At 35.4% G+C, this 18,236-nt stretch overlaps 1 protein-coding gene across 2 annotated transcripts; it reads right to left on the bottom strand.

Annotated features, from left to right (window-relative positions):
- Positions 1–14,842, bottom strand: ccnk (cyclin K). 2 transcript variants are annotated; one of them, XM_077220449.1, is made up of 11 exons: positions 14,630–14,842; positions 12,827–13,106; positions 12,610–12,691; positions 10,758–10,889; positions 10,561–10,666; positions 6,474–6,531; positions 5,177–5,253; positions 3,858–4,060; positions 3,404–3,437; positions 3,229–3,297; positions 1–1,685 (listed from the first exon to the last, which is right to left on the bottom strand). In XM_077220449.1, the coding sequence occupies exons 2-11, from the start codon at positions 13,027–13,029 to the stop codon at positions 1,108–1,110; spliced, it is 1,542 nt and encodes a 513-aa protein (XP_077076564.1). In that variant the 5' UTR covers positions 13,030–13,106; positions 14,630–14,842; the 3' UTR covers positions 1–1,107. The 2 variants fall into 2 exon arrangements, with proteins under 2 accessions (XP_077076564.1, XP_077076563.1); XM_077220448.1 differs by having other exon boundaries at positions 5,084–5,253; positions 14,630–14,838.
- Positions 14,843–18,236: the final 3,394 nt, after the last annotated feature.

The following is an 18,236-nucleotide window of genomic DNA, read 5'->3' as shown; positions in this document are numbered from 1 at the left end:
TTAAGGGGAAAAAAGACTTTTATTATCTGCCTAAAAAAACAGCAAACACAAGGTGGCTGTGCACAGCAAGTCATTTGCCGATCAACTATTAAGCAAACTAAGGCACATACGGGAAACTATGATACTAACAATGTCCATCAATCAAAGCACTTAACTCAGTCAAAGATGCCAGAAACGCATCTGAATTAAAGGACTGCCAAGGATGATTTTTGGGATATTTTCCCCATGTTGCTAAGAAAATAATATGAATTCTGCAACACACCAACTAAAAAGCAAAGCCAGAGGCATGAGAAGACACAACATCGAGAAAAGGGGTTCCCTAAAGATATTACAGAATAAATCATATGTACAACCAGGAATTCATAATTCAGAAAGGTGTTTGGAATGTAAGCGGTGATGTGAATGAATTTAAAGGGATAGTTCCTACAAACTGAAAGTTCTGGCATTATTTATTCACTCTCATGTCATTCCAAACCTGTATGACTTTTGTTTCCAATGAACACAAAGAGATTTTGATGAGTCTTTACCTCTTGTCAGATCTTTTCATACAAAAACCATTTATATTGACCAGAATGAGAATTATGAGAATTAAAAATAATAATAATTAATACTGCTATATTCCATGTCTTCTGAAACCAAACAAATGCTTAGTGTGAGGAACTTTAAAGCTGAAATCAGCTCTAAAATCAATTGAATTCTGTCTGTGCTACCTGTCTTCAGTCCACTTTTATAGGTTTTTTTTTTTTTTTTGTCCTTTTTGGAGATAGAAAACCAATTTTCACTGTATGGAAAAATATCAATGAAGATTTGACTAAATTCACACAGATTTAGAACAACATGAGGGTGATTTTGAGGTGAACTATCCCTTTAATTCGAATCAGTGGAGAGGAAGTCTCACCGAATAGTGAAACCCTGAACCCAAGCGGAAGTCTGTTGTAGTTCACGGCCTCCCTGACACTCAAATTCCACCAGTGTTCAACTTGGCAGCTGAAATGTCTGTACCTTCCTATGAAACCTGCATCAGAATACATATAAACCTGGTACAGACGGCAAAAACTGAATACAGGCACATGTATCATGGGTGTGAAGAACTGATTTCATCACCGCTCATCTCATCCACGCCCCTCTGTTCATTCCTGCCACGGGCGGCATGGCGTGGGGGGGCAGCGGCACCTGAGGTTGGCCGGGTGGGACAGGCGGAGGAGGGTACCCAGCGGGGGGGAGGCCCATGCCCGGAGGGGGCACACTGTGCCCTGGTGGCATGCGTGGGGGTGGAGGGGGGTAGCTGGGGTTGTAGCCTGGAGGAGGGTAAGATGGGGTGGGAGGGGGCAGATTGGGAGGAGGGTAGGTGGTTGGGGGAGGGCCTGGAGGCGGGGGGTTTTGGTGTGGATAGACGTGCGGGTGGTAAGGGAGCCCGTATGAAGGAGGCATGGGAGCGTAAGAGGGCCCTTCGGTCTTCATCATGGACTGCAGACTCTGAAACCCCTCCCCGGACATGTACGAGCTGGACGTGGACATTCCCATGATGTAGCTGGAGGGCGGAGGGGGGGGAGGGCGGTGGGGTAGAGGGGGCGGGGCCCCGTGGGGCAGGGGCGGAGCCGGTCCTTGTGCTGGGTCCATTTCAGCAGGTGTGGCTGGTTCTGCTTCAGCAGGAGGCGCTGGGATGGCAGAGGGAGCCTTGCGATCTGTGTGTGGGCAGATTTCAGACAAGTTTTTAGCATCATTGATACACTTTAAATCAATAGAGTCCTTTATGAAAAACTTAACAGCAAATTTTAATAAAAATTACAATTGTGATTTAAAATGTAATATAAAACAATATTTATATTCAACAATATTTATAATAATTAACACTATTTGATTTGATTTGATTTGCAACCTTAAATATACAATACTAATATTAATGGTCTTAATTTCTTCTTTTTTGTCTAAAAGTCTTTTCGTCAATTATTTAGCAAACATTTGTGACAACGATGACACTTGGCAATCTGATTGTTCTTTATTATTATTATTGCTCTTTTCTTCAGACAACAGCTCTGTTTTTAAGGTAGAAAAAAATGATATTATTATTATATCCTAATTTTGAATATCTCTGCAAATATAGGTGGATTTGAAACTTCTTGGGAGCTTCTTAACTATTAGTCACATTCAGCGACAATGAAGTTATTTAAATCTAATCGTTTTCTTTTAGCGTTGTCAGTCTCCTTAAATTTCACCAGTGTTTTCATGGTAAAGTTGCATATGTGGTATCTTTTATTATTATGTATTTGTTTTTTTTATACATATTTTATAACTGATCTGGTCCATTTGTACAATCTCACCTTGTCCATAATGTCACACTGGACTAAAATTTTGACCTCCCTTGCCTGTGCTTTGTGTTGTGGTTAACTGCAAACTTGAATGTAACTTTTTGTGTGTGTGTAGGTGTGTTTGATCCTGTCCTGGGATTATACTGTTTATTTGTTTAGAAATCTTAAAATACTACAATAAATATAATATTTTAAAAAGAATCTTCATTTTATAATTTTAAACCACTGAATTCTTATTTTGAATGAAAACACAAGGGAGCCCTCAAATATTCTCTTTGCTGATACGCGTTTCTAATTACCAGTTTGGGAAGATGGTTGCTGCATGTTGCATTCCCAAACACAAGTTAAAGCACCCCAAACATAGACAGACATAAAGCCTGTAGCAGATCTAGGCAGGTGAAGCTGGGGGAGGTGGAGGGTTTCAGAAGAACTCTGACAGAGCACTGCAGGACCAGCTTACAGTGAACATTGAACCACACTATTTCAATGTTGAGCAAGCAATCTCACTGGCTACAGGATCAGGAGAGGCCAATCATCTTGAGCCATGTGGTAATGATGTGATTGCTTGCAGATTGCATGTAAAGGATCATTTTGCACCCCTAGAGTTTCATGACTAAACTAGATATTTATTTCTGTCAAAATAATAATAAAAATTATAGACCACAAACTTGTGAACAGTAGTGCATGTATGTGTGTGTTTGTATATCCATTACTAAAAGCAGTTTGTCAGAAGTACCAGGATGGAGAGTAATCAATTATGTAGCATCAAAATAATTTCACATTTTTCATATTACCCCATTGGGCAAATCCCATAAATGTTATGTAAACGAATCAGATTACTTCGTAATTTGGTTTATGATGAGCAAAGTATCCAAAGATTTATTTTGCTGCCTATTTCAAAAAAATTCGAAAGCCTCACCTGGCGGTTGGGACACAGGAAGAGGGGGCATAGGACTCTCCAGGCGGGGTATCTTAGACCCAACTTGCTCTGAAACAAAGACAAATTAACACTTAATAATGGTAATTCATCATCTCACAATAGACATTTATTATCATGACACTATAAAATGTCCTCTGCATGCAGAGTGATTTACCTGCTGGAGCTTTAGGTTCATCTTTAGGAGAGACCTGCAAATCAAAATAAGTTGTATATAAACATTTACATTGCATTACATTGCTGAGACTTTGTTTCATATCAAAAGTAACAAATAACAAAGCACATTTCATTTTCAGCCAAAATTTTTTATTTTATTCTAAAAGTTCAAAAATTGTTAATTGCATTGCTATAGTATACAGTTTCAGTAAAAGCCACAATTTAATGCGATTCCCACTTTTAAAAATTAAATCAGTTTTAGCCAAATTCCCGGCAAAGGACTACCCTACCCATAATCCTGAAGGAAAAAGCACCTTAGACGCACCAATTAAGAGTCAGGAATGAAGTATGAACGGCTCTGTGCCAGGGAAGGGACCGGAAAGAAGGGACCGGAAAGAATTTGGGACACAATTTTGAGTTTTCCAAAATATATCAGCTGTAAATGCTTAACTTACATGTTGGCGTTTAATCTTGGCAGGCGGGCTGGCCTGGGGGGAGTTTTTCTTGGAGGGGGGTTGAGCGGGAGGGTTCGGCACACCTGACTGGCTGGGCTGGGCCGCAGGTGGGGGCGGGGGTTTCTCCTTGTCCTGCATCTGAGGCTGCTGGGGGATCGGCTGCTTACCCTGCGAGTACAAATCCAGAATCTGGTGGCAGATGTCTGTAGAACACAAGTAAAGAGTATTGAAATGAAGAAAACCTGGAAGAGAGCAGTACATCATGACGACAAACTAACTGCTGGGGTTAATGTTCCTACACTACCAGTCAAAAGTTTTGGTTCTGTAAGATTTAATTTTTTTAAAAGAAGTCTCTTCTGCTCACCAAAGCTGCATTATTTGATCAAAAAATATTGTTAAATATTATGACAATTTAAAATAACTGTTTTCTATTTTAATATATTTTCAAATGTAATTTTTTATTTGTGTTTTCAGCATCATAACTCCAGTCTTCAGTGTCACATGATCCTTCAGAAATCATTCTAAAATAATGATTTACTGCTCAAAAACATGCATTTTTTTTATCAATGTTGAAAACAGTTGTGTAATTTTTTTTCAGGATTCTTCAATGAATAGAACGTTCAAAAGAACAGCATTTATTTGAAATAAAATCTTTTGTAACATTCTAAATGTCTTTACTGTAACGTTTGATCAATTTAATTCATCCTTGATGAATAAAAGTATGGATTTCTTTCCCCAAAAAAATAAAATAAAAATTCTTACTGACCTCAAACAGAGGTGTTAAATGTTACAAAAGCTTTCTATTTCAGATAAATGCTGTTCTTTTGATCTTTCTATTCATGAAAGAACCTGAAATAAAAATGTAAATAACTCTTGATAATAATGAGTAATGTTTCTTGAGCATCAAATCAGCATATTAGAATGATTTCTGAAGGATCATGTGACACTGAAGACTGGAGTAATGATGCTGAAAATTCTGCTTTGATCACAGGAAAGTACACTTTACTATTTATTCACATAGAAAACAGCTGTTTAAAATGGTAATAATATTTCACAATATTACTTTTTTTGTGTATTTTTAATCAAATAAATGCAGCCTTGGTGAGCATATGAGACTTCTTTTAAAAACATTAAAAATCTGACTGATCCAAAACTTTTGACTGGTAGTGTAATTGATTATTATGATAGAGGGACATAGAGTGAGTTTGTCAAACCCAGTCTCTCACCCTCCAGCAGCTCCACTGGCACATCTTGTACAAACTGCTCCCACCAGCGGCGGGACGACTGCTTAGACGTCCACTCCTGAATGTCAAACTTACACAGCCGGCCGGCAAGGTACATGACGGCCACTGCTATGATCTCAGGCTCCCACTGAAGGGACAGCATTGTGCAGAGACTGGAACATGCGACACACAAACATGTTATTACTGCGCGAGGGTCAAAGATGATGACATTAAATATTTTGCTTGTAAAACGAAGCCTTTCACATTCTTTTGTTGCTTTTTAGTGCAAAATAAACAATGTCCGAAAATAACAAGGTTTCAATGTCATTGATAATAGTTCCCTCACTGTTGTAAACAAAGCAACTGTGATCAAAAGACATACAAACTAGAAAAGTTGCAATGTCACTAATTGTGCATCCCTTAACAGCTTCTTACTTATGGAAATTTACCAATAGAAGTCTAAGAGGCTGGGGTTTTTTTCCAACTAAAAACGTAAAACTTTTTATGCGTTCTGGCCGTTCATTTTCACGACACCGGCGTTTTGGTGCCTGAAAACACATACTTCTGAAAATGGGTTTACAAAGTGCAAGTTTTTGAAAACAGTCTCTGTGTAAACAACAAAAACACAAATCTCTGGAGACGATGTCATGCACACACGTATTACATGTTCAGTCTATAGTGTTTCATCAACGCCACCTAATGGCCTGGCAGCAGAATACAGTGTTTTATTCGTTTTTGCGGATCCATGTGAATGGGGATTGTTTTGACGATGGTGTCGTCTGTACACGGAAAACTCAAAGGAAAAACTTCTCCGTTTTAAGCATATCGTTGTCATGTAAATGAACCCTAAGTTCTCCAAGTTCTCCTATTTCTTGCATTGAGCAAGAAGATAAATGGCACAAAAAGAAAATCACAATATCTCTTAATGTTCTTTGGACAGGTGCAGTTTTTACAGAGAGACAGAGTATCATTATTTTAGTATCAGTGAGATATTATTTCAAAATAGTTTATTTTATATTTACAATCAGATACATTTTTGTATTTTCTGTTTTCATTTTAATTTTAGTTAAAGTTTTAGTAATGTTGTTGTTGTTTTAGTGAAAAGTTTTTGTTAGATTTTTTAAAAATGTTTTTATTTAATTTTTATTTTAATGAATATATTTTTTTATTTCAATTAATTAATTTTCATCTCTAATTTTATCTCAGTTAACTTTTATTTTATTTCAGGTGAAAAAAAATGTATTTATGGTTAATCTTAGTTAACTATAATAACCCTGATATGGATAAATGATAATAGCTGAATGATAAATGGAGACAAAAATATATATATAATTAATGATACAAATAATGAAAATACAGTTTCATTGCTGGTAATAAATAAAGTCAATCCAACCTGTCATTGACAAATGTCCACGCCATCTGCACAAGCTTCTGAACTTTGTTCTTGTCACCTAAAAATTAAACCATCCAATGAGCAATGTCACAAAGCAGCACTATATACAAAAACAACAACTTGAATTGACTTCTTTAAGGACAATTCCGGCCAAAAACTGTTTTCCAAAGATGGCTCCTGCCTATATATGCGAAGTGTACCGTCTTTATAAAGTATCTTCTTATTAAATTGTCTTTACACTTACAAAGTTCTCAATGCTTCGGTTTGCAGGTAGAGTCCCTAATTATGCTACCGTGTTAGTGTGGGGCTATTTTGAGCCTTGTTATTGGTATTAAAGGGGTGGTTTACTGCTTTTTTTCTTTGCATGATTGTGTTTATCAGGCTTGTGCACAATTCAGAATTGAATAGAGAATGATTCCTAAATTCCAATTCAATTCTTGAATTTGAATTGAATTTGAAGTGATGTCAAAAACAGGATCTAGAATTACAATTCGAATTTGAATTAAAGGAAGCAGAATTGCAATTCAAAACAAATTCTAAGAAATTCATATAGATATTTTAAGTGAAGTGTTTAACAATGAAGCTTTACAGTATATGTCAGATATGATTGCATTACATATTCTATAAATGATATTAGTTTGAACTACTTGTACAGATTACATTAACAGGAAATATTTTCCCCCAGCAATGAATGTTAATAGCTCTAGTCACAGAACAAATAATTAAGTTTGATTTATTGTAATTAATCTGTGGAACATGATAGAACATGACTCAGAACATGATAGAACATGACTACCAGAATTACTTTAGCAAATCTTTAAAGAGAAAAAAAAACTATTTTAGGTGGACATTTGTTTATATATATGTTTATATATATATATATGGAGGCCAATATATATATATATATATATATATATATATATATATATATATATATATATATATATATATATATATATATATATATATATTAGAACAAAATGTATGCAGGGTTGAGGAGTGAGTTAACTAATGAAATTATGTTATTGAATTACAAAATGAATGTAATTGTATTTAGTTGTATTACTGAGGTAAAAATTAGTTACTAATCAAATTTAAAGGAAATTGATTTACATTAATAAAGTAATCCAAATAAAATAATCCAAACCACATTTATAATGGGTAACTTATAACAGTAAGCAATTACATTTCCAAAGTAACCTTCCTAACGCTGAATGTATGTGAGATTCAACACTCTTTCTATTGTGTGACTAGGGTGACCACCCGTCACGCTTTGTGTTGTACCGCACAGCATTTTCACCCCTTATCCCCCACGTCGCATATTGAGGAAATGTCCCGCATTTTTATCAGTCTGTTTGTTTTTAATTATCATATTAAGAAAATGTGCATGCGTTCTTTTGCCTTTTTAAGAAAGCATTTTATTTATTCTTTTTGCGCCGTAGTTTTTCACCTATATTTAACAGCGCTTCGTCAGAAGTACAAATACAACAGCCTTTTTTAAAATCATATCCAATGGTTGAAAAGAAAGGAGTAAACACGGTCACTAGTAGGTTGTCAATCAAAATGTTGAGCAGTGATTCGTTCCATGTGTTCCCTGTCAGAAAACAAATGGATATTTCGGTAAATTAAAATTTTAATTTAACAGAATTTATCAACTTATTGCCTGCTGTAGTTGTTTTAATTCACATCCTTTCTAAAAATATGAAACTGTTTGGTGTAATATATTCTTAATATATAAGGCTGTAAATAAACTAATTTCATGTTGTTTTATATTTTATTTGTTCATTATTTATTTTGTTGGATTTTAGTTGGACTTTAGTCAGAACTGTTTCAAAAATAGTGATCTGCATGATGCCTGCTGCCTTGCTCAGTGATGTTGAATTTAAATGGCAAGTAAAATAAAGACATGTTATGTTACATTGTGATGTAATTGTGTTGTCTGGAAGGGACTAAATAACAAAGTATTTTTATCAGCTGAAATGCAGAATACAAATGTTTTAATTAAGTTAAATGGACATTATATAACAGTTTCAGGTTATGTTTTAGTGTTGGTAACATGTCCCACACAAACTTAGTAATCGTCCCACATTTGGTTTGTTTGATGCTGGTCACCCTATGTGTGACTGTGTGAAATTTCTTTGAATTGCCATGAATTTAATTCCACTTCCTGTCATTCCAATTCAAATTCAAATTCAACTTCCTATGGGGCGGAGTCAATTCAAATCAAATTCCAATCCATGAATTGAATGGAGGCCAATTCTGAAATTCTGAATTTTGCACAAGCCTGGTGTTTACGGGGTGCAATATAACATGTCTAAGTGTGTGTTTTTTTTTTTAAAAAAGCCTTATTTTTCATAAATTCACCTTTATTGTAAGACGCTTTCTCCTCTGTCATTTGAACGACCGGTTGACTTCCTGATTCTATGAAACCACTCCCTCAGAAACAGGCAATGGGCTCAGATTGGTTAGTTGGGCCGGTGTGTTGCAATTGGCTAAACTGCGTAGCGCACGTAGTCCGGAAACTTCACGCCCATTACCTTTACAGGCCAAAGTTGCATGTGCACCGGTCAAATGTAAATAGTGTCAATACTGCCATATCAGTTTAAGACAGAATCAGACCCAGAAAGAGGCAATGAAGAGAGTCAAGCAGAACCTCCCCATGGCTCTTACAAAACGTTTCTGAATGGTACATTTTATTATTATTATTATTTTTATTCTATGCTATTCTTTTCTATTCTACTATTATTATATAAGAATTTCGATACGCTGTTGCTTGAAAAGGCTACTGCTGCTTATAGCTTTTGAGATACGGTTTTCTCCTGATTAAACATTTAATATAACTGAATAAATGAAAGAGTAATACCGTTTTTTAAAGTTATTGTTTTATCGATCTAATGAACAACCGTTTATCTATTCACAACACTTAGTTTACTCAGTGTATCGTTTTCTTTAGGTACACGTTTGTCTTACACACACAAAATAGCATCTAGCTAACTGGCTACTATAAACAAACAGCGTTGGCATTGGTTTACGGTCTTGATCAAATCGAAAAATTACGTAATAAAGTATACATGGAAAATACATTTACAAAATTAGTACATAATTACAAATTCAGGTCCAAAAGGTTTGTATGCATTTGTCATACACGAAATAGCATAACTAAGTGGCTACTAAAGCCAGCGCTGGCATTTGTTTACGTCCTTGATAAAACTAAAACATTACGTCTGAAATTATACATGCAAATACATTTAAAATGATTAAGTCTTACTTACAGGTTGTGGCCCAACAACTGCTGAATCAGATTTTAAAGTTGGAACTGCTTCATGTTTTAGTAACAGTTTGTTGTTGAATCCGGCATTGAATTCGTGGAGATTCTGGAAGCTGTCTTCCGTAAAATGCGCAGCACAGAGAGCTAAATTACGATTGTAATTTTCAGGAACATAATCAAACATAAATTGTAACCATTGTTGACAAACTACAGCGTCCGTAGGAAGCCCGGACACAGAAGACCTGACAGCTGGGTAAAAATAACACACTTTCGACGGCATGGCTACTGCTCTCCACTATAACTCTTCCTCTTCGACAAAGCAGCAGAAATACTGTATGGCCATTCCCCCTTTTTTGAATATTCCGGAGGGAGGGTTGGTTATGGGTTAGTTACGCATAAAACCCGGGAGTATCTCGTTGTAGTCCCATTCAAGTCGTTTTTGTAGGCATTAAACTTCCTGATTTTTAAAAGACGATATCTCTGCTTACATTGAACTTTCAGTGCAGCAACTTTGCAGATACTGTTCATGCACCAACAGCAACATTACACACTATTTAAAATGAAAAAAGTGAAATCACAATCAACCACCCCTTTAACTAGCAATTTTTATTTTTACTTATTCGATGCCCCATACACTAGCGTTATAAGCTAATCTGTGGTTAAACTAAAACTGACGTTAAAACTGGGTACATTCGATTATCATGAAAACGCATCCCAGAGAACGGTCGACTCAGTACCCATGTGTTATTTAGCCCTAGGTTCATTTTTGCCGGAATTGTCCTTTATATTCAAAATGCTCTGTCTCAAACCTAATAATACCTTTGAGCTGTTTAGCGTAGCGCAGCAGAAACTGGTAGGGATGTTCAACTTGTAAATCAAACTTGATTGTCTGGAGTAAAATTCTTTCCAAGACCATGACCTCTTCCTGTGGAAACATACCATGAAAAACAAAGTGATGTTTAATACAGTGCTGCCATGACAAGACTGAGAGTTTGTGTGTTGAATGGGTTACTAACCTTTGGATCATCTCCAAATTGTGCAAACTGGACATCGGTAAGCAGACTGCGAGCTGTTTTGATGATGTCTTTACATTTCTTGGGGGTTTCTTCTACTTTACCAGCCAAGAAGAGACAACAACCCCCGGTCACCTGTAGAGGGAATTGTAAATGAATAAACGTGTATCAATTGACAGTGTGCTACAGGCTAATGCTAACCTTTAACATTCACTGTTTACTCAGTCCCTATCTTTCAACGAGATGCTTTTAGCTCCCAAAAAATCAATCAATCCGGGACACATTATTAATGTATTTTCTGGAATCTTTGTGTGAAAGGGGCTTGAGATGGTGAACGGGAACATGTTTGAGTAACATTAGCAATACATTATTATTAGCTGTTTGATAACGTAGTCAAGCAAAAGGCTAATCATATTAATTACTATTATGTGTCTGACACTGTAGAGAGTGATACATAAAATGCATTACCATTCTGATACATCGACTTACGAGCCTTTATAATTCACTCTTCCACTTCTTTGCAATCAGTTTCTGGTTCAAACATATATGGCTGAATTAAACCAATATTTCCACTTGCCATCGTGTAGCATTTACTACAGTAAAGTTGACTGAGTGGATCTCTTAGCTGGTGTGAGCGAGTGGAGGCGGGGCTAATTTGCATATACATGTTTCCGCATATATTAAATGAAGTGAGGTTGAAGAGTTACATTCAAGCTATTTTAAGAAGAAATTATTTTCACAGGAAAAAAGGTTTAAATGTGTCATTTTGTTTATCAATGATGAGATTTAACAGATAAAATAATTGACTGCAGGGGGAATTTTCATCAAAATTAAAACTCCAAATAACCATAAACTGGACCAAATAGTAATTGTATGGTCCTGTAGATTAAATGTATTTAATTCAGAAACTTAAGTAAAAATCCACTTAAAATAAATTCATATCAATTGAAGAATATCAATATACAGCTATTTACACACATACATAGTATAAGATAAGCAATTCATGTAAAATTTGCACAAATCATATGAATTGCCTTTCAATGTCAGAACAACGAATTTCTCAGAAAGGCAATAGTTTGCAGCTTTGCTCTCTAAGGAGACCCAAAAGGGACATGGTGGTGAAAAAATAATAATAATAATGAGACGGGAGGAAAAATAATAAGTCGATACTTTTGCATTTTCACGCAAACGTTTTTCACTCTCTTGAGAAACTTTGCGTTTGCTGCCTTTTGAGCTCTTTGTGAGCAAAACAAAAAGTTTATCAGCCAAACGCAGAAGTTTTTGCGCGGGAACGCAAAGTTTCTTGGGGGAACGCAAAACAATCATTTTTACAAAATTATTTTTCTTCCATCTCATATTTTTTCCCTTCACCATGTCCCTTCAGGGTCTCCATAGCTCTCTGTGTTTTTGCAATTGAGGTTTATGAGAATTTAATGATTGAGAAATTCAATAATTTGGCTTTAACCAAAGACGCATCTTCCCTCAACCGTATTTGAGATTGACTACTACTACTGTGGTATTAAACGGTGATCAGGTATATTAAAATAAATGTAGTCTATAGCCTACATTGCATTGCAAAGGAATCTGAATGGGTGTGCCGTATATACAACCATTTTTATTTCAGAAAAATTATAAAATCACTGTAACACAATCTCTGGTGTCTTTTTGCTTTATCACTACAAAATCAGAACAAATTTCCTAGATTCCTGTGGCACCTGCCAAACATACATATATATTTATATATATACATACATATATATATATATATATATATATATTTTTTTTTTTTTTTTATATATAAGTAAAATATACATAAAATAGCAATGACCAGATTTTCAAAGCTTGTTGAACTTACATATCTAGGGAACTGCTTGAAAGAATGAAACATGTAAAAACGATGAAAGTATGTTATTCCAGTCGCCAGAGTGTCATAATGTCTTAAAAATGGGTTAAGGATAATATCAAATTCCTCTCAGTATTTAAAACTCAGTCCTACACAGATGTCAGCAGAGCAAGACGTACTTGCACTAAATTGCATTAAAAAGGTAGAAATGGCAGCATTAAAAGGATACAGTCCCAGACGTGTCCCGACGTCGAATATGAACCTGGCCCCCTCCCGTCTGTACCGGGCTTCTGTGGCTGGGTCCATGCCGTCCGACTGGGACGGGGTGTGGGCCAGATCCTTCTTGTCCCAGTACCAGCATGGCTTTGTGTGGTCCAGATTTGTGGCAAAACTTCCAAAAGTGGCGTTAGAGTTCTCCTTGCCGTCCTTCATTTGGAAGGAATTGAAGGCTGATGCCAAATTGGACTATTAGTCCGCCGTTGAACACCAATAATCTGTACTGCAAAAGACTTAACATATAATTTAGTTAGTTATTTAACCACAAACATGCTTTAAAGACAAATATATATATTGAGAAAATATTATCAATTTAACTATACTGACACTATCAAATGAGAACACGAAAACTTGAACTGAGCTGAATAATAACACTGCTGTTTTCGGTAAAGCTGCTTTTAAAGTTGTATCATAACTTTTTTGCAACATTGCTATTGAACTGAACTGAATCAACATTAAACTGAATTATGACACTATTGTCTCCTGTAGATCTGCTTGACAGCTGAAAGATGTTTCATAATTGATGAATTTTTCAGCATTAACACTGTTATTGTCTTGTGTATTAATGTGAAGCTGCTTTGAAACAACCTGTATTGTATTAAAGCGCTATATTAAATGCACCTGATGGTCTGGCTTGACTCTTCACTGGAAATAAAGATTTTGAATTTCAATAACAATCACAAAAGCAGCATGTACCATTATTTTTTGGGACATGGTTTTCAATGGACGTAGTGGTACAACAAGATGCTTCAGATAATATCGTGAAAAAGACCAAGGTACAAACCATGATAATAATCATTCAGTAACATAACATGGTATATAAAGCTAAAGTAACAGGTTACATTTCAGGAAAACAATGTTCAGGTCACATCTCTGATAATTATTTTCATGGCAATTAAGCATATTTCACAGCCACATTTTCATTACAGGAAAGCTTATGGACATTAAACTAATTGTTGCAATTTCCATTATTCAATTTAGATTCTGATTAGATTCTTAAAGATTCAGTAGATTAGGATATTATTATTGGATTTTTTTTTAACTTTTATTAAAGTAAACAAATGCAGCAGTCAGTATTGTCAGTAATAATTTCATACAGTAATAATTTAGTACAGCAACAATATAATAAAGCAGAATTACACTCAAATGACAATAGCACATTAATTTTGCTCTTTAAAATCGTAATAATAGAAAATCTGTTTCTTGACAATATTGAAAATACTAAATTATATTAAAATATGCGTCACTTACTTTAAGCAAACCATACATTTCTTATTTAACGTTAGTTAGTTCAATTTGGGGTTGAATGACGTGGAAATACTGTAGTTTACAGGGCTTGTAAAATACCACCAATATCATTGTATTAACATTAAATATCAATGCTGTACTATGGTTATTTAAAGGGAATTCATAATAAATAAGATCAGCTTAGTGTCTGTGTAACATATTTAAAGTTTAAAACACTAACTGTTATTGTTTCGTGTTGACATCAGTGACACCACACACTGAAATCCATTATACCAAATATTTTAGATATCGCTGATCACGTATGATATTATGTAACTCAGGTAGCTGAATTATACATGTAAATGTGATGTTTATGTGAAAATAGCTGTTTAATCTCTTATCCCTCAATTCATTCTGACATTAGACATTGGGAGTTCAGCGCTTCTAAAAGCGTGAGTAAGATCAGATCAATAACTGATCCTTCATTTTATAAATCACATATATAGCATACAAAATTCATTCATCTTACCGTTATAATATATGGCACGATTGTGATCTCGATGGGGTTGGCAGTTAGGTAAAATTAATCTTTGTCAGTCTCACATTCACGACATGGAAGCGGCCATTTACTTGGATCTTCTTCTGACACTTCTCGGCGGCACTAGTGTGGGTCATTAACCCACCAGGAGCTGCATTAGCGCCTTCTGCAGGCCAGGAGGATTGCATAAATCTGCTACAGACACAACAAAATAAATAAAATCATCCAAAAGATCATTACGCTGCTCGAAAAAACTGTAAAAATGTAATAGATAATAGCATTATCCTTATCATAGTGACTAATGTAGGAAGAAGGGACAGGGCTTTGGATGGAGAATGAAAAGAAACTGCACCAGGGTTCACCAGTTGGGAACTCACCTGAGGAGCAGAATAGGTGCTCATATCCCATCCTCAGAGGGGAATAGTGCAGAACAACACACGGGACGACAAATGGAGCCGGTGTCTTCCCGTGTGTTGTTCTGTGCCATTCATTGCTTTTCATTTCTGGTTGGAATAGGCCAGCTTTCCCTGTGTTATCCAATAGTCTCACTGAACAGGGTTAATGTAATGTCAGTGATGAGGTCCCTTCTTAGTAACCTAGATGTTATCCTGGTATATTTTTCTCTTGGTATGGAAAATCGTGTACGTTTAGCAATATGGCAAGTCAATTATGTATATTACAATGTTATGATGAAATATATGCCTTTCTCTACTGATGTTCAAAGTTGGGATAAGCGTTTCTAAGGATATTAATTTTTAGAAGGCAGACTGAGATGGCGAACAGAAACATTGTTTACATTAGAAATAGATTATTTGCTGTTTGATAATGTAGTCAAGCAAAAGGCTAATCTGTGTCCAACATTGTAAGGAGCCATACATAAAATGCAGTTTCTGGTTCAAACATATACATACATACATACATACATACATACAACATTTCACATCATCACACTTTTTCAGATTTATCCATATGCCTGCTCTTCTCTTTCTCCCAGATGTTTACATTTTTAAACATTTTATGAGACATGTGCAAGTGTATGCCAACTTATGTCCCACCGGGTAGCTCAGCACGCTACAATTCAAATGTGTGCTTATACCAAACAGGACATCAGTTCAGACTAGATCTCTTCACAAATCGTCCCTCTCTAACATTTTGGTCTTGTTTTTATTTGTTGACAAAAATGTTGATAGATTTTCGTCATAGTTTTTGTCATTAAAACCGTTTTTTATTGAGATATTGTCTTCAATTCAAATCACCTCGAACATTATTGCAATCTTTAATAAACTGGTTTATTTTACAAGCATTTTACAACACATCATTGTAAAAAGCATAATTGTTTGTTACGGGTCTAGGTTGAGTAATTGTGGTGTCACAGATGAAGGTTGTTCTGATCTGGCTTCAGCTCTGAGATCAAACCCTTCCCACCAGAGAGATCTAGATCTGTCATTTTAATAATATTAGCTCTCTGATCTAATGGATGAGAAACTAGAGAGACTATACTACTGCACTGTAAGTATATATTTTGATAACACTTCACAATAAGGTTTCATTTGTTAACATTATAAACTACATTAGTTAACATGAACTAAGAACGAACAACAACACTTCGTTAATGTTATTTACTACATTTTTAAGATCAATATGTTGAATCTGTTAACATAAGCTAATGCACTGTAAACTAACATGAACATTTTGTTAACTAACATTAACAAAGGTTAAATGCTGTAAAAAAAATAATGCTCTTTGTCAGCTCAGGTTAATTTATTACAAAAATGTATTCAAAATTGTTTAAATATACAATTTAAAATATACAAATGAGACCTTACTGTAAATTGTTATTGTATTTTATTTAAGATTTTTTAATTGAAGAACTTGTATATAAACTTAAATAGTAATATGTTAGAAATAATTAGAAGCTGGCCTTCTGCTTTTAAATTTAGTAACAGGCATTTTCTGTGTGTACTTAGACAATTTAGGGCAATGAGATATAGGATAAGTCAGAGAATATAACACCAGTGTAAGACTGTAAGGACTTTAAGAGAGGGCCACTCTCTGAGAAAACAAAGGAAATTAACATTTGAACTCCCCCTCATGCACTATTGAGATGAAGGTCTCACCTCCCTCATCCTAATCTACATTTCTCTCTCCCATTCTTCATCCTGGCAGAGATCTCCCAAACTCACACAAGAATCTAAATGGTTTAATGTGAATGATTATCATCGAGTTTTATACATGTTTGGTATTATTTGAAATGTTTCGGTGCGACTGGTACAAATGTCTCATTCCCAAAGAAGTAAACCAAAAGGTAATAAAGTTCTTAGGAAGTTTAGAAATATCTTCCACACTGGAGGGTGTGTCTTTGAGTTAACACCTTCTGACCATTTGACTGAATGCTAATTTTCCACTGCTACCAAATGGTGACTTACAGGTAAATTTCCACTGTGGATAATGTTTAGATTTGAAATGAGGTCTGGGTATATAATGAAACGCAACAAGAGCTCGGGGCTCTTTTCTGTATCCAGATCAGCCCGTGAGGTCGAGAGCCGAGTCTCTCTGCCTCACGTATTTCTTGTCGGGTATTTTCCTCTTTGTTCTAGAGCATTTGATGTTTTGCATTGATTACCTTTTAATTGATTATGGAATTGTAATGATAAATTTACCTGACATATTAAATTGTGATATTTGACTTTGACAATATTTTCATTCAAGAGGTTAAAGGAATAGTAAAACATTCGCTCACATTTAATGATGCACAGATATCATTAAAGCCTTTTTTCATTTATGGAGTCAGATGAAATAACGAGTTAATATGAGAAAATGTATTGCATTTAATTAAAAATCCCTTTGCCATGAGAAAAGACTTGTAACATGCAGAGACCTTCACCACTAATTCGAATACCGCCATTGGATCGAGTTAGACGGCCTTACAAAGTGGTGACCCCGACGTGATGTCGCAACAGGAATTCGCGAGCAACGTCCTTTCCAGCTAAATATGGGGATTATAAAATCAACACGAGGTTTGAACATCTCTTTCTTCTGCCACTGTGGTAAGTCAACTTTTCTGCCCTTTTTTAGAAGTGTTGAGAAAATGTTGTCTGTATGGTTACGCGTTGGAAAGCCCTTTGCTTAGTCCAGAACTGAGACACGTGATAGTGGCGGCGCAGATGAAGAATGAAAATCCTTGTTAATAGATTTTAAAGATAATCGTTTGCTTAAGGATCAAGAAACGAAACCTAAAATTGGAATAACATCTTCCAAATTATATTCTGGTACACAATGAAGAGCTGTAAAGTAAAGCTTAAAATCCGCCGCATGTTTGTCGCCATTGTTATAACTTATGGGCTTGTTGAAACAAACCAACAACACGTGAAGAGATTGAGTAAATAACAGAAAGAAAATCTAAGTCTATAAACGATCGGAAAACACGTGATTTTATAAATAAAGACAGGTCGATGTTTATGAAAAGCAAAATTTGGAAAAACAGGATATGATTTACAGGCTAAAAATCAGATCTCTAGGCTAAGCTAAATGCTAATGTCCATGCTGCATCCAAAACGCTTAACCCTTTGTGTCACCGGCCCACCGGTGGGCCCAAAGC

Source organism: Siphateles boraxobius, unplaced genomic scaffold (genome assembly GCF_051911475.1).
Source record: "Siphateles boraxobius isolate OS27281-9 unplaced genomic scaffold, OSU_SipBor_1 8, whole genome shotgun sequence".
NCBI classification, from domain to species: domain Eukaryota; kingdom Metazoa; phylum Chordata; class Actinopteri; order Cypriniformes; family Leuciscidae; genus Siphateles; species Siphateles boraxobius.
The sequence above is the reverse complement of the archived record's forward strand: the minus strand, read 5'-3'. Positions and strand labels throughout refer to the sequence as shown.